At 45.2% G+C, this 25,936-nt stretch overlaps 2 protein-coding genes across 4 annotated transcripts; one reads left to right on the top strand and one right to left on the bottom strand.

Annotated features, from left to right (window-relative positions):
* The first annotated feature begins 1,433 nt into the window (after positions 1-1,433).
* Positions 1,434-20,423, top strand: LOC131690436 (uncharacterized). Of its 2 annotated transcripts, XM_058976204.1 has the most exons (4): positions 1,434-1,789; positions 1,851-2,028; positions 18,237-20,269; positions 20,364-20,423. In XM_058976204.1, exons 1-3 carry the CDS (start codon positions 1,661-1,663, stop codon positions 20,261-20,263), a joined length of 2,334 nt encoding a protein of 777 aa, XP_058832187.1. In that variant the 5' UTR covers positions 1,434-1,660; the 3' UTR covers positions 20,264-20,269; positions 20,364-20,423. The 2 variants fall into 2 exon arrangements, with proteins under 2 accessions (XP_058832187.1, XP_058832186.1); XM_058976203.1 differs by having other exon boundaries at positions 1,435-1,789; positions 18,237-20,423.
* A 2,289-nt stretch (positions 20,424-22,712) lies between these two features.
* LOC131690448 (DNA-directed RNA polymerases I, II, and III subunit RPABC5) lies at positions 22,713-23,286 on the bottom strand. 2 transcript variants are annotated; one of them, XM_058976225.1, is made up of 3 exons: positions 23,154-23,286; positions 22,990-23,096; positions 22,713-22,919 (listed from the first exon to the last, which is right to left on the bottom strand). In XM_058976225.1, exons 2-3 carry the CDS (start codon positions 23,082-23,084, stop codon positions 22,811-22,813), a joined length of 204 nt encoding a protein of 67 aa, XP_058832208.1. In that variant the 5' UTR covers positions 23,085-23,096; positions 23,154-23,286; the 3' UTR covers positions 22,713-22,810. The 2 variants fall into 2 exon arrangements, with proteins under 2 accessions (XP_058832208.1, XP_058832209.1); XM_058976226.1 differs by having other exon boundaries at positions 23,162-23,274.
* Positions 23,287-25,936: the final 2,650 nt, after the last annotated feature.

Here is a 25,936-nt window from a genome sequence, read left to right as displayed (position 1 = left end):
CTTAGCAAAGTCACTCCCAACGATTTATCAAACCCCCACCCAATTGAAACGGTTGTGTACGGTTGTCCACGTTTCTTCCTTATTTAAGGTTCAAAATGATTCGTTGATTAAATGCTTCATTAAATGAATAATTTGATTGCCGTATAATTTTGAATCATCTTTATTTTGTGCGCTGCACAGTTGGCCTGGCCGCTTTAATGATTGTGTCACATTCCATATGTGCCGCAAACATTAATATTGGCAAGAAAAATTGTAGACGAATGTCTTCAATTTTCCAGGATCCCTACATGTATTGGCTGTGTATGTGTAGACTAGACTAGACTAGACTAGATTTCATTGAGCACTGAAACTGTCAAACCGTAAATTTGGAGTTTATTTTTTTTCATGACACATTTCAAACCATCGTCGGCCATTCCAAACCATTTTCAAACAATGTTGGAAATCTAGTTCACAAGGATTGTTCTTATGTTCAGCTAAAGTTTTACTTGTATCTATCGAATGGTTCTCAAACCAATTGAATCTGGGAGAGGCGCTAAACAGATGTACTACAATTTCTGATCGAGTCAAAATTCACTTTTCTATTTGGATGGAAAGAAATGCATTTAATTTCGCTGATTTTTAAAAATGCATCGCAAGTGATCTGCCCCTTGTACGTTGTACGTCAAACTGGGTATGTTTTACCCATTATTTTTCGCAGAACAGTTACAACAGAATGAATTAGAATAGTCAATAGAATGATTTCTGAATTTAAAAACAAAAACATAAAATAACATTCAATTCACATTATTGTCTCCTTATAAAAGCATAGGAATCTAGATAGAGATCCTATTCCAAACTCCCTAACAAAATAAAACCGCTAACTGGATATATTTTTGATGGTTGGATCTTTTGGCTGCTCAAAAAATGCCAAACTGGCGCATATTTGCAAACTTCCCCAGTAGTCTAAACAGCCGTTGTTTTCGGAGCGTTGCCGAAATGTTCCGTTTCCGACACGGACTCCGATGCACGCCAATAATTTGCAAGTTCCGCTACGATCCTTAGTTTGCAAGTTAACTCGCTTGAAATAATTCTTAAGGATTTTTCACCCATTATTGAGATCAATATACTCAATGGCATTACCTCATCGAGTAGTTGTGAAATGGATAAAAAGTACTCATTGTTAGAAACAAAAAATACCCATTTTTTGACAACTCGAATAACTTCCGAAAATGGGCAATTTGAATACATAAAATGGGCAAAGTTTTTTTACCGTGTGATGAATTTCTAATTGAGTATTTGTGACTCAAATTTTAAGTAGTTTTGAATTAATGTATCGCTTCACCCGACATTTTCATGTGTGCAATTTGACAGCCTGTTAGTATTATTTCTAATAGGATTTGCTCACCCCTCGCTTGTCACACTTGTCTAAATGTTCCGTTAACCGCTACGGTGAGTCGTGAGAGGATCGAGCGAAAATGTTCATCAGTGTCTGTTTTGGCTTTCTCTGTGACGTACGCTTCGTATCGTATATAGTGTAAGCGAAAAAATCTGCGGCCATAAGCCCGTGGACTCGGCGAATAGTGTTGAATGTGCAGTGAGGGCTAAAATTTGTGCCGGGTGTTGAGAAATTCGTGTGGTGGTTGCTAGAGGCGTGTATGAGGCACCTGGTGCTGCTATCCCAATGGGATTGGATGTGAAAACTTGCTGTAGATTGTGTCTGAAGGATGCCGCCAGTGAACAGGCGACCCACATCGATTTGCAGCAGCAGCAAGAAGTGGGCGAGCTTGTTAAGAATCTGTACGGTTTCAGCGTACGTGAACTGCCGCTGTCGGTTCGGTGTTTCTGTTTAATATGTATACCGAATTTTACAGATCAAATATTCCGACCGAGGCTCCAACTTGGTTTGTGTGCCGTGCTACAAAGATGCCACCAAACTGAAGAAGCATATTGATGTGCATCGGGCCAAAACCAACCTGGTATCGCTGAACCAAGCGATTCTCAACTCGCAGGCTGTGGCGTTCCCCGAGGAGGATGAGCCGGAATCTGTAGGTAGGTTGGATTTTAATCATATGCGACTATTAGTTAATGATCAAAATGGAGGTCAGTCTAGACACAAATTATTTAAAGTTCGAATTGGACTGTCGTTTCGAATATGATGAGGCGACATCTGTGAGGTTTACTGAAAGTAGCTCACAGTGGGTGAAATTCATTGGTCAATATTTCTGTTGATTGGATTCATTCCCGAACATTTGTTAGCTTTGTCGTGAGTCAACGACTCGAGCATTCATAATTATCATAGAGTATGTGTTAGATTTTGTTAGCATGTCCATCCAATTTATCTGAAGGCGATAACGCCGGTTGTGTGGCCGGTCACTCCGAGTTTGAAAGATCGAGTGACCTTGTTTTATTTCGTCATCCACGGGACCGCATTGCGGATAGCGATCCGTGAAATTTCTAGCTGGCGCGATCCATCATTAAGTCGCTACTTCAGTATCCAGGTAAGCTCGCCGCGGTCACATCTTCCTCAATTGCACACAGATGGCGTGTGCGTAGCTACATCGATGTCGTCGATCTCTTCCACGTTCTACCTAAACTCATTCTTGTGTCACAACATCCGAAAGAGGTACTGCGTCTGAATATCAGGGACTATATGATGCGTTCACTCACACCTTTATTCTGTGCGGCGTGTGTCGTGAGACGACGAATCTCACCTCACTCTGCGTAACTTTTCTCACCAGATTCCGAGAGTCACTCGAGTTAGGTGAGATCCTCTATTGCCGTTAAATGAGCGTGTCGCGTTACCCAAGGAGATTTTTTTGAATCGGGTGAGAAAAGTTGAGTGAGGTGAGATTAGTCGTCTCGTCTCACACCCTGCGCAGAATACGGTGTCAATCTGTTGATTGTGACATAAGATCCGGAAACGAATGAGCGGAGCCTTATAATGCACATCTTTTTCAGGTGTTATGACCGACCATAATGCGTCGTAGTATCTCAAGCGCTACGAGGCAACTCTTATGCAGTATATTGCTAGAAATTATGGGTGCGTCATTGAATCCTGAATTTTTTGATGCGGTGGACTCTACGACATAATCGTTGTGTGACGTGAGACGACTACTTTCACCTCACTCTACATGAGTTTTGTCACCCAATTCTGAAGAGTTACTTCGGGTGACATGAGACACTCATCTAACGGCAATGAGGTCAGAAAAGTCACGTTGCGTGAGGTGAGTTTAGCCGTTTCACGCCGTGCAGAATAAGGCCGAACATCTTGATATCGTGTACGTCATAGAATCCCAGACAATCTGACGCACATTACTTTGGAACAATGTGACTTATGACATCATAATAGAGTTATGCATCACAAGATCCGAAACTATACGTGACTATAACGGAGAAGAATTGGCCTTAGAGTTAAAAACCCACAAAAACCACATCTTACATCTAACATGCGCAACAATGTTCAATCCAAAAAAACGAACGTGCGTCGTATCGTCCGCAATATTATGATGCTCCTTTGGGCGTCCGAATGTTCCTATTTTGGGCTACCATTCCACAATCTCCTTGGAACACCCCCTCCCCCTCCACACACACAAGCATCTTCCTCGATTGAACACAGCTAGCGCATGCTGAGTGTGCCACGAAACTGACGACATTTTTCAAATAAGTATAATTTAAGCTGGTCTCCTGGCATCCATGCTACATGTCCAGCCCACTGTAGTCTACCAATGTTCATGCGCCTGCGCCATTCTCCATATCCACCGTGTCGCCGAGAAATCTTCAGGTTATCTCTTGTTAGTCGATCTTCGATTGGTTCGTATTGCTCAACGCCCTCAGTCGACAGTTCGGAATCGGTCCCGCGTGAATCTTCTACTCCACTGGATAATGGTTACCGTCAACGTCCGATCCTCGGAAGCATCTGACATCAATGACACATCGAAACATGCCGAGCAAGTTTCGTCATTTGGCTGTCTCCAGGTGTGCTTCCGAACATTCTTTCATTGCTGTGTCGAGTTTAAACAAACTTGGGCCGTTCTTGGTGGTGGTGGTTGAGTGGAGAGCCCTTTGTCCTCAACACGTAGATGCGGCAACTTTTTAGCTTGCACCTTAATAGTGAGCTGTCGCTGTTCCTTACTAAACACACAAAGCCGATTCTGTGTTCTGCCTTCTCGTCGCCACCTTAGTAGAGTTTTATGCAGTTATTTGGGAGCCTCACCTGATCCATGAAATGGCTCGACCTTTGAGTCATTTAACTCTAGATTCTTCTCTTGCTTTCCATCTCTATTCATTACGTCACTATTTAGCTCTCGTCTCAGTGAGCCGTTTAGCTGTTGATTCCATGAGCTATTTAGCTCCTGTTTCCGTGAGCCTATCAGCTCCCAACCTTGACACGATCTACTCGGATAGTCCCCAGCGGTGAACTCACCCTACTCCGATTAAAAGATCCCTGGCGGCGAAATTTCTCTCGATACCGATGTCTGTTTTGTGAGCTAATTGCCTCCCATTTTTGTCACGATATAGTCGGATAGTCCACGGCGGTAGATTTCTTCCTATACCGATGTTCGTTTCCGTAAGCCATTTAATCCACTTCGTCCAGATCTGGTCTATTTGTCCCCGGCGGTGAACCTGGCTTACTCAACGGGCCAGCCAGTAGGTGCTGAAGTCTGTCCAGCGTTTCCGGGGGAGTGTAGCTTCAGGTTCACTGGCGCCCTACCGACCCACTGCTAGCTGTTTGGTGTGATCTATTCGCTGCGGTGGATCTACTCACGAGCAACCCAGTTCCGGTGGAATCAGACGTCCGGTTCGCCGCGAAGACCTAAACCCAATGTTACTTTGTGCATTCCTGAACTGGTCTTCGGCAGTGGACCTAATCTACAGCGGCGGTGGAATTTCTCGCGAGACACGATTTGTGGTTTCATGGCGGCTTTCTAGGCCGTTGCGCTTCATTGGTGGTCCCTTTGCCGCTTTCTCTGAAGCTCGGAGAGTATATTGAAAACTACTCTGTTGACAGAATCCCATATATGCTCGTCGTGGCACATCTCTTGGACGATATTGTCAACTGTCACTCCGGGCATGCCACTTCAAACTTCTTCGGATCGAGGGCATTCGACGTCCACATGTTCCGGTGTCTTACAAGTTCACACACTACGGGCAAAGAGGTGACGAAGCATGTCTAGACCTTGTAGGCGGCGCTAAGTAGTGTGATCGCGCGGTAGTTGCAGCAATCCAACTTGTCACCACTTTTGTAGATTGGGCAAACGACACCCTCCAACCACTTCTCCGCAAGAATCTCCTCCTCCCAAATTTTGACGATTACCTCTACCAGTGCTCTAGCCAGTGTTTCACCACCGTATTTTAATAGCTCGCTGAGTAGTTGATCTACACCGGCAGCTTTATTGTTTTTCAGCCGACCGATCTCCTCCTTGACTTCTTGGAGATCAGGGGCCTGCAGCCTATCGTCTTCTGCGCGTGCAAGATTCGTTGCCATACCGCCTTCGTCCTCTGTTGCTTCACCGTTGAGGGGCTCGTCATAGTACTGCTTCCACCCCTCAATCACCTCACACTCGTTCGTAAGAAGGTTGCCGCCTCAGTCCCTGCACATATCGGTTTGCGGAACGTGGCCTTTGCGCGAACTGTTCAGCTTCTCGTAGAATTTCCGTGTGTCATTTACGCAGTTGTTCCATCGCCTCGCGATCTCGTTCCTCCTGTTGGCGCTTCTTTCTCCAGAGGATCGAGGTTTGCCTGTTCCGTACTTGTTTGTATCGCTCCACATTCTGTCTCGTTCCGTGCTGCAGCATCCTCGCCCGTGCTGCATTCTACTCCTCTATTGACTGCTTACATTCGTCATCGAACCAGTCGTTTCCACGATTCGAAATAGCTGTACCTAGTGCCGCTATAGGAGTACTTCATATGGCGGAACGGATCTTCCTCCAGCCATCTTCAAAAGTAGCTGCGCCCAGCTGTTCTGCAACAGTTAGTTTTCTGAGGCGGCTTGTTGGGCCTTCCCCAACCCCCTGTCTCGCTAGAGGACCATCGTGTCAGCTCTGTTTAGAGTCCCACGCTGACACGAGGACGATACATCAGCCGCCCCTAACATGGGGAACAGACGCTCGGATGGACTCGCCTCCCAAAAGGAGGAGCCTCCCTTCCCTGTCAGCATACGCCCATGGTCCCATCGAGGTTGGTTACCCGATCTTTCCTATGGTTACTCGTACCCTAGCTTGCACAGTGGGGAGGTAGGGATAGGAGTTACTGGACAAGAGGCTAAGGACCACTGTGGCGAACCACCGGGTCTATATTACGCATTGCCCTGTCATTTACCAACCATACCGGTACGCCATACCTCAGTATTGAGGATGAGACACTCACCAGGAGACGTCTCGTGCCACATCTTGCTCTTCCAATGTTCGGTATGATGCTAACAAATACGTTAATTGTCCTCGCAGCCTTCTCACATACACAGTCGACATGGCTGTTGTAATTTAACTGATCGTTGACCATCACACCCAGGTGCTTTCACGAAAACTTCGATGGAATTGACTATCCCCTGACGCTGATCACGACGCGCTGATTTTTTTTACAGTTGCTGATCAGCACTACCTCCGTCTTGTGGTGAGCCAGCTGCAATTTTGCGTCAGCCACCCAGGTTTCCACGATGCCTATTGTCTCTACCGTCTATATATCCCTCTCCTCAGGTGTCACCGGTTATCGTCAGGATAACGTCATCTGCAATGCCGACGATCTCTACACTCCGTTGTACAATATATTCCAAAGAGTTGGGCTGAGCATCGAGCTCTGAGGTACTCCTGTCGTGACCCTAATCGACCTCTGCCCCATGTTCGTCGCGTAGATCAGTACTTGGTTCTGGAAGTAACTTTTCGGTACCTTGCACCCGGACTATTGGACACGCATTCTGTGCAGCGATACGGCGAGAGCCAACCAGCTGGCGCTATCGTAACCACAGCGCATTAGCTATTATCCCTTCTCTTTTGGTTCAATGCTTTCTTCGATGACTACGGATTGCTTCCACCGTCGAGATCCCTTTACGGAATCCAAATTGTCTCTGTGATAGTTCATTCTTATTTTCAGCATAGTTAAGGATGACCCTTTCCACCCAGAATATCCAGCAGGCATATAGGCCGTTACGACGCTGGATCTCCTAGTGGATTTTCAGGTTTTTTTTGGCAGCAACATCAGCTTCTGGATCTTCTATCTGTCCGGTAAGTCGCCTTCGTCCAGGCATTCCTGTAGAACTTTCCTGAACATGTCCGGAAACGCCAGGATCGCGGTCTTCAGTTCCACGTTGGGGATACCATCTGAACTAGGAGCTGTCTTCGTTTTGAGGCCTTTCCGCCGCTAGCATCAACGTATGGTGTATGCGTGCGGTTGGGTCGTGCTTCGGAAAAAGACACTCCACGTAATTTTTTAGTTTGTAGGCACTCATTTCAGCTGGTGTCGTTGGACCCATGATCTTGGCCATCACGACACGGTAAGCGTTGATCCAGGAAGTAGCGACTACTTCTCTGCACATTGTAGCAGGTGGACTTACTAAGTACTATCTCGCGCTTAAAAGTGGCTCTAGCCGCTCGAATTGTCACCTTACACTCTTCTCTGACTGCCTCAAATATCGCTACCTGAACGCGTCTTCTAGCTTTTAGACAGGCAGCACGGAGAAGTCTTTCGTTCCACCAATATACTGGACGCCGGTAGTTCCTCGGTTTCATTTTCCTTGACATTGTTACGTCACACGCCCTCTATATTGTTACCGACAGTTCACCGGCGTTTAGAATTTGAGCGAGGCTGTCAGCACGAACTGCTTCCACAAAAAGATTCTCGGCGAAGTCCTTTATTTTCAAATCCCGCTCGCCAGTTCTCACTCTCCGCGCAATTCCGCCGACCAATGGTGTAGTGGATCGCCTGATGGTCGCTATGTGTGTGCTGCTCACTAACATGTTATCCATCAGCGACGCACTTGTCTATGCTGGATTACCGACCGAACTTAATGGAATGTACTAGCGGAGCCTTCGTTGTAGCTTCGCCAGGGCTTCCAACAGGCTGTAACCTCTTGCGTTGGTCAGCCTGGTACCCTATCGCCTATAACAATCGGCGTTCGTCCGACTAACGAGTCGGTTAGTATGTTTAGCATCCGATTGTACTGCTGTGGTGTCCAACACGCTTGACACATCCGCTGAATAAGGGTATCAGGGGTTGTGTCCCAGCCACAGACGTCAAGCATTGCTCTTCTTTTGACGTCGAAGCGCGGTAATACGAACAGTATGTGCTCGGCAGTTTCGTCGACACCTGGGCAGTCAGGGCAGACGGGAACCTCCGCGTGCCCGAACCTGTGGAGGTACTGTCGGAAGCAGCCATGGCCTGACAGGAATTGTGTCAGATGGAAGGGAACTTCCCCATGGGGTCTGCCCACCCAGCTCGATATGTTAGGTATCAGCCGGTGGGTCCACCTACCTTTCGAGGAGTTATCCCACTCACACTGCCATCTGGCGACCCAAGCCAGCCCAGCCCGACTGGCATCATGCTCGCTATTACGCAGAATGCATCGTGTGATACCGTGTGGTAGGCAGATATCACTCTGAGACTCATCACGCGATAAGTGCTCTCCAGTTTCCGAAGGTAACTGGATACTTCAAGTGCTCTCGCCCAGGACGGCTGTTCGGCCATCTATGGGAGCTGTCCATCAATGTCAGCTTCTCTCTCCGAACAGCCTAGATAAGCCGTGTAGTGTCGGTAGTGGTTGTTAAACCGGCTAAGAATTACACTACGGACTACCTGTTCCGGTGGTAACACCAAACAGGGAACCCCAATTCCATAGTGTCATGCGACCCGTGCTATGGGTAAAATTGTTGAGGGGGTTTAAAATATTCTCAATGGCGAACGGAGCCTGGGAAGAGCCGGGTGAACTCCCCAGTAACTGGCTGTGGTCCACTAGGAGGTTGATAACTCTATTATCTTTCTCCGGACAAAACCAGCCTAGAAGCCGCGTGGCATCCGGCGGGTTGAAGTATGTCAGTTATGGAAATAACTGTCAAATTCATTCCCAAAGGTGGCCGCGTCACTTATGAGGAGGCAAAGAGCTTTAGACCGATCAGTCTGACCTCCTTCCTTCTCAAATCAGTGGAACGTTTAATCGACCACTACATTCGGGATGGTAGCTTGGGCGAGCACCCGCTGCATGCAATGCAACATGGATATCAGCGGGGGAAGTCTACTACCACCCTGTTACACAATGTTGTCTACAACATTGAAAAAGCTTTTTCACAAAAGCAATCAAGTTTAGGAGTTTTTCTCAATATTGAAGGTGCTTTTGACAACGTGTCTTTCGAATCCATTTTGGAAGCAGCACGAGATCATGGAGTACCTTCATATATCACGAACTGGATTCACACAATGCTTAGCAACCGACATCTGTGCTCATCGTTAAGACAAGTAAAGATGAGGAAACTGAGTGTCTGCGGATGTCCTCAAGGTGGTGTGCTTTCACCACTTCTATGGAACCTTGTCGCCGATAGCTTGTTGAGAAAACTAAATGAGCTTGGGTTTCCGACGTATGGTTTCGCCGATGATTATCATATAATGATCACCGGTATTTGCATTAACACACTTTTTGATTTGATGCAACAAGCCTTATGTGTTGTTGAGCGGTGGTGTCTTCATGTTGGACTATCAGTTAATCCAAATAAAAACTCAATGGTGCTTTTCACGCAACGAAGGATTACAACCGGAGCTCGTCCATTGCTATTTTTTTGACTCTGAAATTATTGTCGAAGATCCAGTTAAGTACGTTGGGGTAATTCTCGACTCAAAACTTAATTGGACAGCTCACATCGATTTCAGGATCAAGAAAGCTTGCATGGCCTTTGGCCAATATAGACGGGATTTCGGCAAATCCTGGGGACTCAAACCCAAGTATATTCAGTGGATCTATACAACAATTGTTAGACCAATACTGCCATACGGGTGCCTTGTTTGGTGGCAGAAGGGAGGAGTCACGACAATCCAATCAAAGTTAAACCATCTTCAGAGGATGGTCTTGATGGCGATGACTGGTGCGTTCTCGACACACCTACTGCTGCTCTCGAGGCACTCTTGAACATAAAACCACTACATGTGTTTCTGAAACAAGAAGCACTTTCTTGTGTATACCGTCTTAAGGTTACTGGGCTCTGGAACAGCAACCCAATAGATCGTGTAACTAGCCACACAAGACTGTGGCCCCAAATGGTTACTTGGGATGAATATACACTTGCTCCCAGTGACCTTACACTCACATGTAGTTTTCCTACTAAAACTTTCAATGTGAGAATTCCTCTTCGTGAGGAATGGCTGTCTGGCTGGATGGAGCGACAACTTGAAGAATACGTAGTTTGTTATACGGACGGTTCTTTGTTGGAGGGCCGAGCCGGTGCTGGTGTCTATTGTCATGAGATGAGATTAAACCAATCTCATTCGCTTGGTAGATACTGTACCGTATTCCAAGCAGAAATCTTTGTGATTCTGTGTGGCGTACAATCCGCACTTCAACAGGGAATTTGCGGTAAAAGAAACTATTTTTGCTCTGACAGTCAGGCTGCCCTGAAAGCACTTAGTTCGGCAGATTCGAGATCGAAATTAGTAATCGCATGTCGAACTCAAATCGAAGAACTTAGCATTTCAAATGCTATCTACCTTCTATGGGTACCCGGTCATTCCGGTATTACTGGAAATGAATGGGCGGACGAATTGGCTAGAGCTGGCGCTGCGACTGATTTCGTTGGTCCAGAACCAGTTCTACCACTGTTAATAAGTTGGATAAAGCACAAGATTCGCTCTTGGGCTGCATTCGAACATGCCAACCATTGGCGTAGCTTGCAAACTTGCGTTCAAACAAAGGCTTTTCTGCCGGATGTGAGTCCGAAAATGTCAAGAAATTTGTTGCATTTTTCCAAGCACAACTGTAGTATTCTGGTCAGGGCACTGACTGGACATTGCAAACTCAATTATCACATGGCTACTATTCAGCGCGCTGAGTATTATTCATGTGATCTTTTGTGAATCCGATTACGGAACATCATATCATTTGATATGCAATTGCCCTGTATTAATGCAATTGCGCATCCGGATTTTTGGTTCTCCATACATAGATGAACCTTTGTACAGAGAGCTGAAATTTAAGGATATGCTTTTGTTCCTAACCCAGTGTGGTAAAGAGCTATAGTTTTTTAGCCGTATTTGAATGACAATATCTCTTCGGTGGTGTTGTCGTTCTGTTATCTCAATATCCCCTCGAGGGTGTTGATATATCCGCTCACTGTTTGAGTAGAGGTTCTAAATCCCTCCGGGGGTTGGAAGTTTTATTCCTGCTGTTGTAGCACCTTCAGATCGTTCAGCATCACGCCGGGGGTGCAGAATGCTCTGTTTTAATTGTTATGTGTCGTTGTTTTCCTTACCCCTAACCTTATCACTTCCCCAATCCTTCCCATCAGGAAAATGATGAAAAGACGATTCTTGGCAAGGCACAAATCTCCGATCAACATGGGGAACGTGCCATTTGAGCCAGACGCTACTGATTCCTAGGTATCAGCCGGTGGGTCCACCTACCTTTCGAGGAGTTATCCCACTCACACTGCCATCTGGCGACCCAAGCCAGCCCAGCCCGACTGGCATCATGCTCGCTATTACGCAGAATGCATCGTGTGATACCGTGTGGTAGGCAGATATCACTCTGAGACTCATCACGCGATAAGTGCTCTCCAGTTTCCGAAGGTAACTGGATACTTCAAGTGCTCTCGCCCAGGACGGGCCACCGTACCTAAGGATAGATACGGCAACACTTGCCAGTAACCTACGTCTACTGGTGAACACCTTAGAGCTGTTGGACATCATCATCGATAATGCCGCAACAGCTGTCGAAGCCTTCTTGCACGCATAGTCGACATGGCTGCCGAAGGTCAGGTTGTCATCTATGATGGCCCCAAGAATCTTCAGACTCCGCTTTGAAGTTGTCGCGACTTGGATAACTGCATGTTGTAGCGACTTGCGGTTGTTGACGATAACCACCGCTGTCTTATGTTGGGCGAGTTCCAGGCCTCTCGCGCTCATCCATTCCGCCACAGTGCTGTTCGCGTGTGCTGAAGTCAGTTCCACCTCGGGGATTGACTCCCCGTAGGCCGCAAATGTTACAAAATCCGCGAAGGCGACGATCTTGACCGCAGGAAGGAACTTCAGTCTCAGAACCCCGTCATACATGAGGTTCCATAATGCCAGGCCAAGGAGCCTTGCGGGACTCCTGCGGTAATAGAAACACTTCTCTGACCGGCATCGGTCTCGTATAATAGTACACGGTTCTGGAAGTAGCTTTCCAAGATCCGGTACGGGCCCGCCGGCAGACTAAGCCGGTGCAACGAGAGCGCGATGGCATCCCAGCTTGCGCTGTTGAATGCGTTCTTCACGTCAAGTGTCACTAACGCACAATACCGAATACGTCGCCTTTTCCGTTCGATCGCTACCTCGGCGGTCCTTACCATTGAGTTGATAGCGTCCACCGTGGACTTGCCCTTTCGAAAACCAAACTGATTACTTGACAGGTCATCCGTACCTTCTGCGTACGGGGTTAGGCTGTTGAGGATGATCCTCTCAAGCAATTTGCCAATCGTGTCGATCAGACAGATTGGGCTGTACGCCGATGAGCCTCCTGGCGGCTTCCCGCGCTTCGACAACAACACCAATTTCTGCCTTTTCCATCTATCGGGAAAACGGCCCTCGCCAAGGCATCTCTGCATAGTTAGCCTAAACATGTTCGGGTTCGCTATGATTGCTGCCTTGAGAGCGCTGTTTGGAACTCCATCAGGCCCTGGAGCTTTGTTCGTTGCTAGAGAATTAGCCTCCAATATACCGGGCGTCTGCCATTTCTTGGCAGGGTTTTCTTCGGCATAGTGGCGTCGCCCGCGCGTGATAGGACAGCTACCAGAGCATCCCCGCTTAGACTGTCGGTGTTGGCCTCCAGTCCCAGGGCCGCGGTGAAAGCTTTGCTGTCGAAGTGATTGGGCATCCACCCGCGTACCTGGCAGGGATTACCCGCCCTCGGATACTGCACACCATAGTTGATTCTAAAGCGTATTGCTAGGGGATCACTATGGATGTAGGTCTCGTCTACCCTTCAGTACATGTCAGGAACCAAACCCGGGTTGAAAATCTTTACGTCAATTCACGACTCGACCCCATTCCTACGGAATGTGCTAGTGGAACCATCATTTACTAGCACTGCGTCGAGTTTCGCAAGCGCCTCCAGTAGTGCTTGGCCCCTGCTATTTGTACAGCGGCTGCCTCACTCCACTGCCCAAGCCTTGAAATCTCCCGGTATAACAAACGGCTTCCGACTCACCAGGTCGGACGAAAGCCTGTCGATCATCTGGTTGAACTGTTCTATGGGCCACATTGGCGGGGCAAAGCAGCTACAATAGAACACACCATTGATCTTGGCAATCGCGACACCCTCCGCAGGGGAGTGCACTACCTCTTGGACCGGGAACCCTCCCGTTGTACAGATTAACGCCATCCTAGACCCGTCCGCTACCCAGTTGCCGTTATCGGCAGGAACGTTGTACGGGGTGGATAGAAGGGCGACATCTGTCCTCGACTCCGAAACCGATGCCACAGCGGCTGCTGAGCAGATACGCAGTGGTTAAGATTCAGCTGTGTGACGTTCACGGCTTCTTCTTACCGGCCTCCCCGAAGGGACATACAGATCCGCCTATAACGTTGTTACGGCCTTGCTTCTTGCTGACGCAGATAAGGCATTTTGGTGCCCTGTCGCATTTCTCGCCACAGCGACAACTTGCTCCTGTCTGTGCCCTTACAGTCGTATGGCTTGCGGCCAGGCTCCAGATACCGATAACACCGGTCCCCGGCTGGGGTATGCTAACTGGGCATACTGACCAGCCGATCTTCAGCTTCCCTTTTTCGGTCACCTTTTTGGCTTCCGCAACCGGTGGCTTGAAATAGGCTACCTACGTGCCAAGCAGTCGCTCCCTTAGGCGTACAGAGGTCCACTCGATCTCTACGCCACTGCTTCTTGACGGCCGAGACGACATCTTCTGCGTTTGTAACCTCATCCAGTTGCTGACACTGGAGGGTCACTTCCGCACCCAACGACCTCACCTGAGCGCCGTCTCCCGAGACCTCTTGGGCCAACCCTTTATATGTCACCCCGCTGGATTGTGCACCACGTTTCAGCACCTATCATTTCGCCAGTCTTGGTGCGTCTAACGCTGCGCACATCCTGTCCTAGTTTTGAGAGGCTTTCGGCATCGATTTAAGGTCTTCGGCATAACTGTCCTTGTCGGTTTTCACCAACAAGGCCTCTCCTCTGTCTTTAGTCTTCCTCGCGGGTCGAGGTGCGTTCGACTTCCGCTTGGTTCTACTGGCCAGCTGCCATTCACCATCTTGTGCCGGTGGTCCCGGCTGGCTGGTACCTTGAGGCCCAACGCTTTGAGCCCGGTTGGTGACTTTCGCTTTTTTAGGCTGAGAAGTCGCCTTCTTGGGTCGCCGCCCTACGGGATCCTTCGCACCCAGATCCGCACCTTCCAAACGACGTTTGGCCTTTGTAGTTGCGCGTCGTTTAGCGTTGTCCCGAGCACCTTCACCTGGTGAGTGCCGGGGCCGCTTCGCGGTCTTGCCCTCCAATAAGCTATTTGTGGCCGTTAAAGCGAAGTATATTCGCTCTTGGGCCACCGTAGCTCCACCGATGAAGGAGAAGGCCTCGGTTTGGACGGCTTTATCCGCCTTCTCTCTTCCCGCCACCCTCTTCATATATGCTTCCTGTTCTTGTCTTGCGACTCGAACAGCCTGGCGGAGCACCAGCAGGTTCTGTTTCAGTAATGGTAATGGTCCGCCAAGCGTGTTTGTAGGATTATCTCCTACCACACCTGAAGATCCCCCGGTGCTGTTGGTTGCAGCTCCCGTCGCTCCGCTGGGAGGAGACCTCGCCAAACCCTCTTTGGCAAAGGGGTTCACCATTTTTGTCATTTCCTCCTCGTCTCCAACTGACCTCGCCAAACACTCTTTGGCAAAGGGGTTCGCCACCTTCATCATTTCCTCCTCGTCTCCAACTTTGCTTTAATTTCACGACTAATACTAGATCCCACGAGTTGCGCGGGAAAAAAGGTCCGTCACGTCAGAGCTCCGCATTAACGTGGTAAGGGACGCTTACTTTGGGGGGTACCCCACAGGCTCCGTTAGCGGTCAGGCATCTTTTTCATCCCACCCCCGACCACACATCCTTCAGCAGGGGTCGCTTCACACATTGGATTGCGGGGTTATCCCGTTTGATGGGCTCATACCACCGGAACGGGAGATTCGTAGCGCTATTCTAGGCCGGCCACTACACATTGCGGTATGTGCCAGACCGGATATAGCAGTGAGCGCTTCGATGCTCGGAAGAAGTGTTAGTGCACCACAGGAGGAGAATTCGGTAGCAACCAAACGTGTGGTCCCTTATTTAAATGCAACGAAACACTTGCAACTACGGTACGGAAATATGATCAGGTATTACGCGGACTGAGTTGGTGATTACCAGAGTTAAAATATTCAAATTCATTGAAAAAAAAATGATCATATTCAGCAACATTCATTTTTAATATTCAGTGACGCAGCTGAAAACGTCAAACGAACGAACCACCCATTCATCCATGCAGATTCATTCGGCGATTATTATACGAAGCGACCGTGCAGCAACGAATCAAACGCATCAAAGTAGGCCCTGGCACAATGTAAGCGATGATTTATCGGCATTTGAAAACATTCCTAGATAATTAGTGTAATTAATATACTGTACGATATTCAACTGAATGAATAAGATGGATAGATGAATGAATATTTTTTCTACTCACCGCGACTCGCAACAGGTTCATTTTCAGCCGTCAAAAAAAAAAGCGTCAGCAACTGAATATTTTTTGTACGCGAGTGCAGCGATATCTTGGGTAAGTCGTCTACAAGGTTGCCACGGAGTCTGAGACTGAGCAGGGCCAGTCAAGAGGCAATTTGGTTTCGAAAGTGGCTTGAAAACTTTGGCGAATCACAAATTGATCGTGTGACAATATTTGAGGACAACCAAACTTGCATTAAGTTTGTTGGATCAGAAAGAATCAGTTGGCGATCGAAGCATATCGAAACCAGGGAATATTTTGTGAACAATTTGAACGACAACAGTCTGTTGAAACTGGTCTACTGTTCTATTGAGGAGATGGTAGCCGATGCATGCAAAAATTTTCTTCGATGCTTGGTCTTGTTGGTGGCAATCGTTGAGGAGAAGTATTGAAGTCGACAACAACTACCACATCATCGACCGAACCCCCAACGGGACGAATCCGCTCGCGAGGAACCTTGACTACGTGCTGTTAAACTAAAGAAACAAGAGAGAGTGAAAAATATTTCGGCGCCCATTCTAACGGTCTACTGCGATCGTCCAATTATGTGCCATTCTGTATTAATATCTTGCCTAGTATAATACGTACAATCAAAACTATTAAACCAAACTCCTGTTATTATTGAACCTGCTGGCTCAGCCCAATACTTTTATGCCAAGGTTTAGTTGAAACTGAGTAGCAGGCGAAACCGTTATGTACAAGATCAATTCGACACAGATCTTTCATTAGGGCCTAAGTCGCAATGTACTCAAATGGAGAAAAATCAGTTTCAATATTCGGCGATGCTTTTCTAAATGTAGTTTTTATTGTAGGTATAAATTACTTTATGACCATGTTTTTCCGGAAGCATCTTTGGTTAAACCTTATGGCAATATAACAAAAAATTTAATTCCTATGTGCTTTTAGTGGGTAGAAACTAAAAAAATGCTTACGCCCAATTTGCATCCCAGTCGTGATTTCGCCCTTCAGCAACCACCATTTGCGGAAGGGCTAAACTGTGTACATAATTTTCAGAAGGGCGCGGTAAATGGGCTAAACTGACTTTGTCTTGCTGGGTAGGGCTGGGAAAATGGGCGAGCTTGACAGTATACTTTTTAATAGGGCTCAGCAAATGGGCGCATAGAAACCCAATGTAAATGAAAGGGCGCGTGAATCTTTTCTTCGAATTACATGAACATATCGAAATATTCGAATGTTTATGTGCAACAACTATCGAGTAGACATGATCATAGTAGATATTGCTTATCATTTATATAATAGAACCGCCGTTTAAAGAATAATTTTGTGAATAACAACCGTACGCCCGGTTCTGTCAAAAAATGTAAGTTTAGCCTTTATATTCCATATGATAAGAAGGGCCTAAGTCGAAATCTCGAAGAAAATGCATGTTTCGCCGTTTAGTTTTCTTTAATTATAAATCGAACTAAAAACCATTTTAACTAATTTTCACCTCAATCTTGTAGTATTTTTGTCGCATAATGTCATAATAGCGAAAACGCAGTTTGTTTACATTTGCGATTTAAGCCCTAATGAAAAATCTATGTCGAATTGCTTGATTCGCTTCAGTCCTAGGAGACGAAGGAGGAGAATACATAGGAACAAGATAGAAGCAGTTTTAATTCGAAATTTGTTTAGTATGGAAAAACACCCTTATTCTTGTTTTCAACTAATGCGAGATTCGTTTGAAAGTGTTTGTATGTATTGGCTAAATCAAATGGGCTTACGAATCATTTTCGAACGAATCTCGCATTCGTCGTGAACAAGAATAAGGGTGATAGGCGACTCAAACTGGCTGGCAGGAGAACATTTTATAGGAGTCAACAAACAAGAGGACGCGACATCACCCCTTTTGAGACAAAATTTTCGTCTTCCTTCTGGGGGCCGGTGTTTACTTTAGCCGCCACTTTGTCCGATTCTGCAAAATGCGTTTCGCGGGATAGACACGGATTAGCTAAGCCAGTGCTTTTTAAAACTTTTTTCGATCCATGCACTTCTTTCTGAAAATTGCCACAATTACCCTGCCTGAAAAGAAAAAAATGATTATTTTTTGATGAACACCATTCTTTTTTCAATTAAAAACCTATTCCTGAACACTCTCAGTTCATCTTAGTTCTTGACGCACTGAAACAATATATGAATACAAATATCGGACGTGATTGTTAGGATAACAATAGGAAGTTAAAATTTACCCCCTACAATAGTAACACCTGGGGATTTATTCACCCTCGGTTGAAAACCACAATGCTAAGTCATAGGCTGCAGTCCTATTAGCCCGCTAAAAAAACTACGTAGCTTTCTTTCTCGCCTACAAATAATTATTTTTCTCGCTTGTCGTTTCAGAAAATGGACCAAGTTATGAAACCAGAGACGGGTACCTACCGCCCGCCTCTACCCCATCGGATATGTTGATGGTGGTGGAGGATTGCATGCGCAGTAAGCGCTTTCGTGACATGTTGCAAGACCCCTTTGAACTGGCTCACATGCGTGTATCGGGACCTATCTACCAGGAAGATACCGACAGCTTCCTGGATATCTGGCATCCTGTACAAATGTTCTGCACTAAATGCTGCACTCCGTTCGATGATCCGCTTGCGATGGATGCACACGAAAAGTGCAGATTCAAATGTCTATACTGCAAGCGAACCTACGCGTTCCGTGAAAGTTACTTGGTGCATACTTGCCCGAAAAGAGATCGTTGCAGGAATGCACAGAAAAGAAAATATGTGGACGTAATTTTGGGACCTCCTGCGAAACGTGCTAAAGTAGTCGAAGATCCACAACTGGCTGCTGTAGTTGAACGTGAAAAACCTAAAGAAAAGCCAGCGCTACAAGCGATAGCTGTGCCAAGCCCAGAGAAGAATAGTGTGCAAGTTATAACCCTGCCGGACTTGCTACCAGCGCCCGCTGTGGTGCCTCACATTGAAGGGGAAGCTAATCTGGATGCAGAGTTGTCCAATCTACTGGAGCGTTGGTATGGCCAAAACGAGGACATTGATGAACTGAGTCATACGAATCTGGGTGCAATCCAGATCACTAATGACAATGGTGTTATTACTAACTCAGAATTCTATGGTCGTGTCATTGACACGGCTTTTACGACCACTTCTGAAGTTCAAAGACCAGCTATTTCAGTTAAACCAATGAGCCAATTGATTGATGCTACTGCTGAGCCAATCTCGTCCATCATGCAATTGCCTTCCACGTCTGACCCGCCCGTTGAGATAATAGAAATCGATGACGACGACGAGGTAGAAGCTGGCCAGGCAGGTGCCCTTACTGCCAGTTGCCCACAATTGAACAAACCAGATCAGCCCGCACTTAGCGAGTCCGATATTTTAAACATAGTAAAACATTTCCGGGGCATCGATGAAAACGAATCATATCTTATTAAGGCAAAAATAAACGGAGCGCAGAAATTGATCTGTATAAGTAAAAGAAAAGGTGAAGGCAACGGGCAACCTACTAACACAGCTACAATTGTAAACAATAACTCAGCGCTTCAGTCTGTTAGCCGGAGGCCAGAACAGAGACCGGTGGTGATAGCACCAACCATAAGACCTCAACCTACGATGGTTAGTCCTTCCGCACCAGCAGTATCTTCAGCGCCTGCGAAATCAACGCTTGTAGTGAAAAACGTGGCGGACATTAATGGAATGCAGAATCCAGTGCAGACTCCAAATACCACTGTCCCACAGTTAAAAATAGCGCATGTACAATCTTTGGTACAGCAGCCACAAGCGACTCAAAGCAACCAGCAACTTCATAGAATGTCCAACGGTAAACAAGTAGCCGTGAAGCAATCTGTCAATCGTCAAACAGCATCTGGTGGCAACCCAAAGATAGTGACAATTCCCAAAAGAGTGCCGGCGTCGATAAGATCTGCTGCCAGCAATCAACAATCCACTAGCAGCGGAGGTGATCCTCGAAGGATCATTGTGGGCAGTAATTCCCTTAAATTACTTAACACAGCCAAACCACTGAAACCTAACACTCCTAAATCGCTGATGACTGGGGCCATTGCTTCCAGTTCCAGCACGACGACTTCGACACAGCAACGTATCATTGTGCAGAGAAAACAGGTTCAAACCATAATTCAATCGTCGGTCAGTCGCACATCTAGTGGCGCTGTCAGTAGCGTTCAAAGCGTCGCCGACAGTGATGCTGCTGCCACTAATTCACTCCTACGCTCACAACTGCTTCAACGCCCGGCTAGAATCTATCCAGGATCGGCAGGTGCAGCGTCGCATGGTGACGGTATGACCGTCGCTCAGCCGAAGATAGTGGCGACCGGGGGAAAGGTGATGGCCGTCAGCCCCTCTGGCAGGCACTTTCAGCTGAACAGCACGACCATTACACGGCTGAATTAATCCTCCGTGAGTATAGTAATTTAGACGTTTAAGTAAAATGACAGAGTTGTTCTAAACAGGTATTTAACCGTTACATTCTGCGGCATATTATTGGATTTAGTGTTATAAGGCGTATCGAACGAGAAATTTTTGCTTTCTAATAAAGTATTAGAATTTATAAGTTTTGTTGTGATTTTATGGTATCACAAGCTCCGTTTTGTTATCCGAATATTAAGTGAATTGTATGAAGAAATTTTTCTATCTAGTGCTTTCTACTGATAAGATTTACACATTTGTCCGAATTAAATAAAACAGTTTTGGCTCTTCCCAGCTCATGCATATTTGTGGCCGAATGATGACATTTCAACTAGCAAATCTCTCCTTAAATTCATCCCAACCAGAATCATATGAATACTAAGAATATTCACAATGATGATTTTGTGTTGATTACGAACGTACGTACGTACGAACGTCATCAGATTGATTGTCGCAAAATCAAGATTATCCAAAGATCCGGAACCAGTCGACGTGCAGCTAGTATGTAGAACCGAGGTACCTTGAATGCTCTTTCAAATCTTCCTGGGCCCACTAACGAATGCGTGGACACATTCTCACTAACAGTTGATCAGTTTGATTATTGTGGGAGCGCCATGTTAGGCTCTCCGTCCTCGTGAACTGCGTCTGTGCTCCCAAGCGAATCGGCATGCACAACCAGTGTCGTCCAGATTACTACTCTCCCAGGTAAACTACATCGATCGCTCTCCTGGAAATACGCACCCATCCACCGTGGCTGATTCAATTTCTGGTTGATACAGTCGGTAGCACGTTGTGTCGAATCCACCGGCCAACTGTCGCTTCAAATTACTCTAGTTTTGATTCAAATGGTGCGGTGAACTTGAACAATTCAAATGACCCAGGTAGTTTCCTTATTGTTCAAGACTTCTTTGGCGACGATCAATAAAATATATGACTGTTCTCAGCGCATCTACTCACTGTTGGAAAAGGAGACGTGCATACGACTTTTACCTAACATTACGCATTAAGAGGATATCTACAGCCATCGTTTCCAACTTCTTCGTCGGTTGATGAATCAGACATTCAAATTTCACTCGACTTGAAATTCTGGTCAATTGTGGGTCTGGGTTCCTAGGTGAGGGCGTTGGGAGTTTCGGAAGTGAAATATCTCTGGGCACGTCTTCCTTCGATAGGGAAAGTAAAGGCGTTGGACTGGTTCGTGTGATGATGGGCCTATCTGGTGTCACTCAGTGCAGACAGTTACTGATATATCTAACATCAGGGAGTACTAATGGTAGTCCTTCCTGGGAATTCTTGCTTAATGATCGCCAATTTCGGTACCTGCACGCTAATTGGGCAGGTTGTCCTCTGGACCAAAGGCCGTTGGACCTTAATGGTTTTCTTCCGAACTAACATCTATCTACAAACTTTGGGTTTTGTGCGTTTCAGGGTCTACAACTTTCAGCATAATAAGCCTTACATTCACATCAGAATGCACTAGTAGAATGCGAATTTTAATTTTCGGTTTCTTTGGCTCGCAAGTTAAGGATAAATTAGAATAATAATTGACAACGCCGGTGGTTGAGTGGTAGGTCTGCCGCTTATCCCTCCGGTGGGTCTATGTTCAATCGCAGCCGAGCTAGTTGAGATTTTATGGTACAAAATCTGTTGCCATGTTTTCCTTCGGAAGGGAAGGAGCAAAACCGTTGGTCCCGGTCCATGTGTTGATGAGCCGATATCACTCACCCCAGTTGGTCTGGGTTCACTCCCCCAGCCGACGTCGTTGAGATTTTTCTGAGTCAGAAAAATCTGTGGCCACGCCTTCCTTCGGAAGGGAAGTAACGCCTTTGATACCCGGTCCATGAGTTGCCGGGTCAGACGCCACAGAGGTGACTCCAGTGGAGTTACCTCTGTGGCGTCGGTGTTTGCCCTCGTAGCGGAAATGGGCCGACGGAAAATGACTAGAACATGAAGAACAACTCTATGCCGTCGGCGATAGGCACTTAGTGGCTCTTGATCTTCGAATTCCATTTCTATTTAGAAAGTTCATTCCCAACTCTTTTTTTTTTTCTAAATAAGTGCATTTCATTGGTTCTTTTATTTTCTTACATTATAGAAATTTTTTGACCAAGATAAATCCACACTGGATCACAGTGCCAGTGCGTCAACGACCAGTAAGAAACCAGTTCAACGTCGAACAAAGTTGTCCAATACGGGCCCCATGTTAAACGATTCGTTGAGTATTGGGCCCAACGCCCAGAAAATCGTTCAATATGAAGGACATTAGTTGAACGATTCTTTCATAGAGGGATTCAATGATTTAATGGAAGGCTTGTTCGAAAATCACACCTTCGAAACCAACCTAGCGACATCTCTGTGAATGGGTTCCAATATATTCGGTTAAGGGTTTATGTCTTGACTGATCTGTACATAACCTTGAAATCTTCACAAAAACTAGGCGAACTACATTTTTATTGAAGTAACATCAGTTTATTGAACATTAAAATATCTTACAGCCTAATCCTACACAAAATCAATCGAAGCCTAGCTAGTTTACTTTTCCAGGGGCGCATAATTCAGAAGTTTTTCAATCAGATCGACGTGTCCGAGCAGCATTCGGCGACAGCAGTATCGCTTCAAACCAAGAGCATCCAGAGCGTCACTGTACAAAACATACGTCTCAGATATAATGTGTGCCGAAATGTATCTACAAGGCTCGAAAACACACTTACCCTTCCGTATATTCCGCCTGTAGCAATCCAAGGTAGGCCTCCCATTTGTTTCCAATCACTTTGCCGCACGTGAAACACCGCACCGGTATAATCATCCTGGAGATTAGCTGAGAAAGAAATGAGTGAATTGAGTAAACAACAAAAGGAAAGATCAAACTGTTTACCTATTTACCGGAAATAAATGAATTCTAGAATACGCTTGGCTATTTTTTTTATTTTTTGGATAGTTTCATATGTTTCATATAATCAACTTGTCAAACAAAAACACTAATTTTGACATTTTTGTTACAGCTGCTATGCCCAGTGAAAATAATATTCACATGCACGCTACAAATGCGCTTATCAAAACCTTGGTAGTAAACTAGAGGGAAAATTTAGCCAAACATTTGAAAAGGGCCGATCTGAAAAACGTAAATATGAAAATTCTGGAGAAAATGTAGAAGCGGACGTAAGTAACAATCTAAGAATTTCGGCCAATTTATTCACTGGATGAAAACCGGTTTTCGCTGAAAACCTGGAAATACTGCAGAATAACCCGAATAGAAATGTACAGTAACAAAACCATGATTTTTACTGTGACAGTACAGTAACTTTACAATAATTTACAGTAAGTTTTAGTGTCATGCTACAATACAAAAACAATTAATTTTAACGTTTTTACAGTAAATTTCCATGTAAAATAGACTTTTACAGTGAAAAAGGGGGGTGGTTGTGTATCTTAACACTAAAAAAATCAATTTTTCGTCATACATTTTTCTCTAGAAAACAGTAAAATTTATTGTGAATGCACTGTACCAGTTTTTTGCTGAACAGTGAAAATTATTGTTACATAAAATTTTATTGTAAATCTACTGTGAAAACTTGGCATCGAACAATATTGGAACAGTAATAACTATAATATTTATTGTTTTATGATTGTTTGTAGGGTAAATGCTATTGTAAAATTCTATCCGGGAATTCACTAATAGTTGTTGGCTGCTAGCGAAATTTTTTTTGAAACGAGAAGGGGTTTTTACAAGCGGCGAAAGTGGAGTGGCAATACCTGTTTGGAGCTCCAAGCCGATTCTGCAAGAGGACGATTTCATCCATTTTGCGTTGTTTAATGATAAGACCAACCATAGATGTTACTTATCTTTAGCTAATCTACTAATCTTAAATGAAAATTTCCAATGCTAATCGATAAAAAATGACACGACATATGTTGTTGTCAAAATTTTGCATGAGTATTAGTGAGCGAGGAAAACTAGCTGTCAAAAATTTTACGCGCTAGAGTCTTAAAATTCATAGGATGGGCAATATTCTTTGGGTTGCTTTATTTTTCCGTGTACCCGCAGGTCACATCACACACTGATAAAATAAAGTACCCATTGACCTTTCTACTCCCGTTAAAAAACTACAAGGGGCAGCCCTATGGGGTTGCACGAGCTGTAGACGTAGGACTATACTACTTAACGTGAAATATTTATTTTCTTAGTACATTTATAGTAATAATAAATCAAATATATTTCTTACGCATGGTTTAATCACAACCAATCGAATATTACATATCGAACCAAACCTTCATGGTTATCAGGTCATTTCATTTGTAGTAGGTGATCGAATCCGATTATTTTTTTAAGAAGATCTGAAGAAAGAAGACAGAAAACTGTGACCAAACTAATATCTGGAACTAAATCTTTATAGCATAAGCTTAGCTTGTAAAAACTTCGATTGTGTGGTAAAAAACCCGGACCAGTGAAGAAAAATCAAATTTTAGACAATATAATCACATGTCATGTATAGACCAAGCATTCTAGTTATATTTTGCCAATATTGTAACTTTCCTAAAGTACGCATACACATATAGCGAATGCAGTGGTCTTAATCATATATCGAAACTATAAATATACAAGAATCGAAAACAATTTTATATATGGACAAGATACGGTTTTGCAACGGTTTTCAATTGGCTGTGTATTCATTTATAAATAGGCTTTGTAGTATGTACCATTGTACCTACTAGCAGTGATGTCCCTATCCTCTGTGCAGTAAAGAGAAATTGAAATTGCTCCCCACACTCTGGCAAGCAAAACGAGAGCGCTTCTCTTTCGTTCATATACACCACCGTATTTGATATGTGTAAGCGCACGTTGATGGCAGAGGTAAATTTTCATACACCCAACACTGGAACGATCTAGAGTGTGCAGAAGAGCTCTTTAAATTCTCTGTGGTGCGCTCAGATAAAGTCACCACCGCGCGCGCCCCAGAGTCGCTGTGGTGTATTCACTGGCGTGGTTTCACTGGCGTGTATTCACTGGCGTGTGATCTTTGGTTTGTTTTCGTCTTACAAGCGGCATTGCGGGTGAGTGATTTAATTTGCACAGGTTATTGCGTTGTGTTGTGTGGATGGCGGTGGCTTATTTCAAGCTTATATATTTTCTACTGAAGATTTCATAGTTGCTTGGTAAAGCTTGCGAGTTTATAGAGTGTTGTTACACTACCGTGGGAAACCTGAAGTATTCGTGCCTAGGGGCAAACAAGGAAAACGTTTTACGTATCAATGTATCGGCTGGTATAAACAAAGTTTTATAATGATCTGTAGTATCATATTAATCGTATAACAGATGTAAGACGGAATTTGTACATCCACATTAGGAACGGCCTATTTTTTGTTCGACTGAATAACTCAATGGTAATTTAACTTATTTTGATTGCGAATTTGGCGACGCCAAAAAGTAAAGTGATCCATTACAAGTAATGTCCTGGTATTACACACGTTTTCGATTATTATCATACGCAGGCATTGTAATTCTCTCTCACTCACGCGAGAAGAGGCTTATCCGATGTCCAACTTTTCCGAGATAAAGTCCACATAAAACAAAATAACGTTCACGAGAATTCACATTGTTACTTGTTTTTTTCTGTAGCGCGTTATTAAAAATAACTACGTGCCAATTTAGAAGCGCTT

This window comes from Topomyia yanbarensis, chromosome 3 (genome assembly GCF_030247195.1).
Source record: "Topomyia yanbarensis strain Yona2022 chromosome 3, ASM3024719v1, whole genome shotgun sequence".
Taxonomy (NCBI): Eukaryota; Metazoa; Arthropoda; class Insecta; order Diptera; family Culicidae; genus Topomyia; species Topomyia yanbarensis.
This window is presented reverse-complemented; position numbering and strand designations above follow the sequence as displayed.

What these genes read in the sequence shown, in the direction of transcription:
- LOC131690436 (XM_058976204.1), top strand. Translation starts at nt 1,661, where the DNA reads ATGGGATTGGATGTGAAAACTTGCTGTAGATTGTGTCTGAAGGATGCC. An exon ending in AGAATCTGTACGGTTTCAGC is followed by an intron (nt 1,790 to 1,850) that starts GTACGTGAACTG and finishes CGAATTTTACAG; the next exon opens with ATCAAATATTCCGACCGAGG. An exon ending in GGATGAGCCGGAATCTGTAG is followed by an intron (nt 2,029 to 18,236) that starts GTAGGTTGGATT and finishes TTGTCGTTTCAG; the next exon opens with AAAATGGACCAAGTTATGAA.
- LOC131690448 (XM_058976225.1), bottom strand. Translation starts at nt 23,084, where the DNA reads ATGATTATACCGGTGCGGTGTTTCACGTGCGGCAAAGTGATTGGAAAC. An exon ending in CAGGCGGAATATACGGAAGG is followed by an intron (nt 22,920 to 22,989) that starts GTAAGTGTGTTT and finishes TGTTTTGTACAG; the next exon opens with TGACGCTCTGGATGCTCTTG.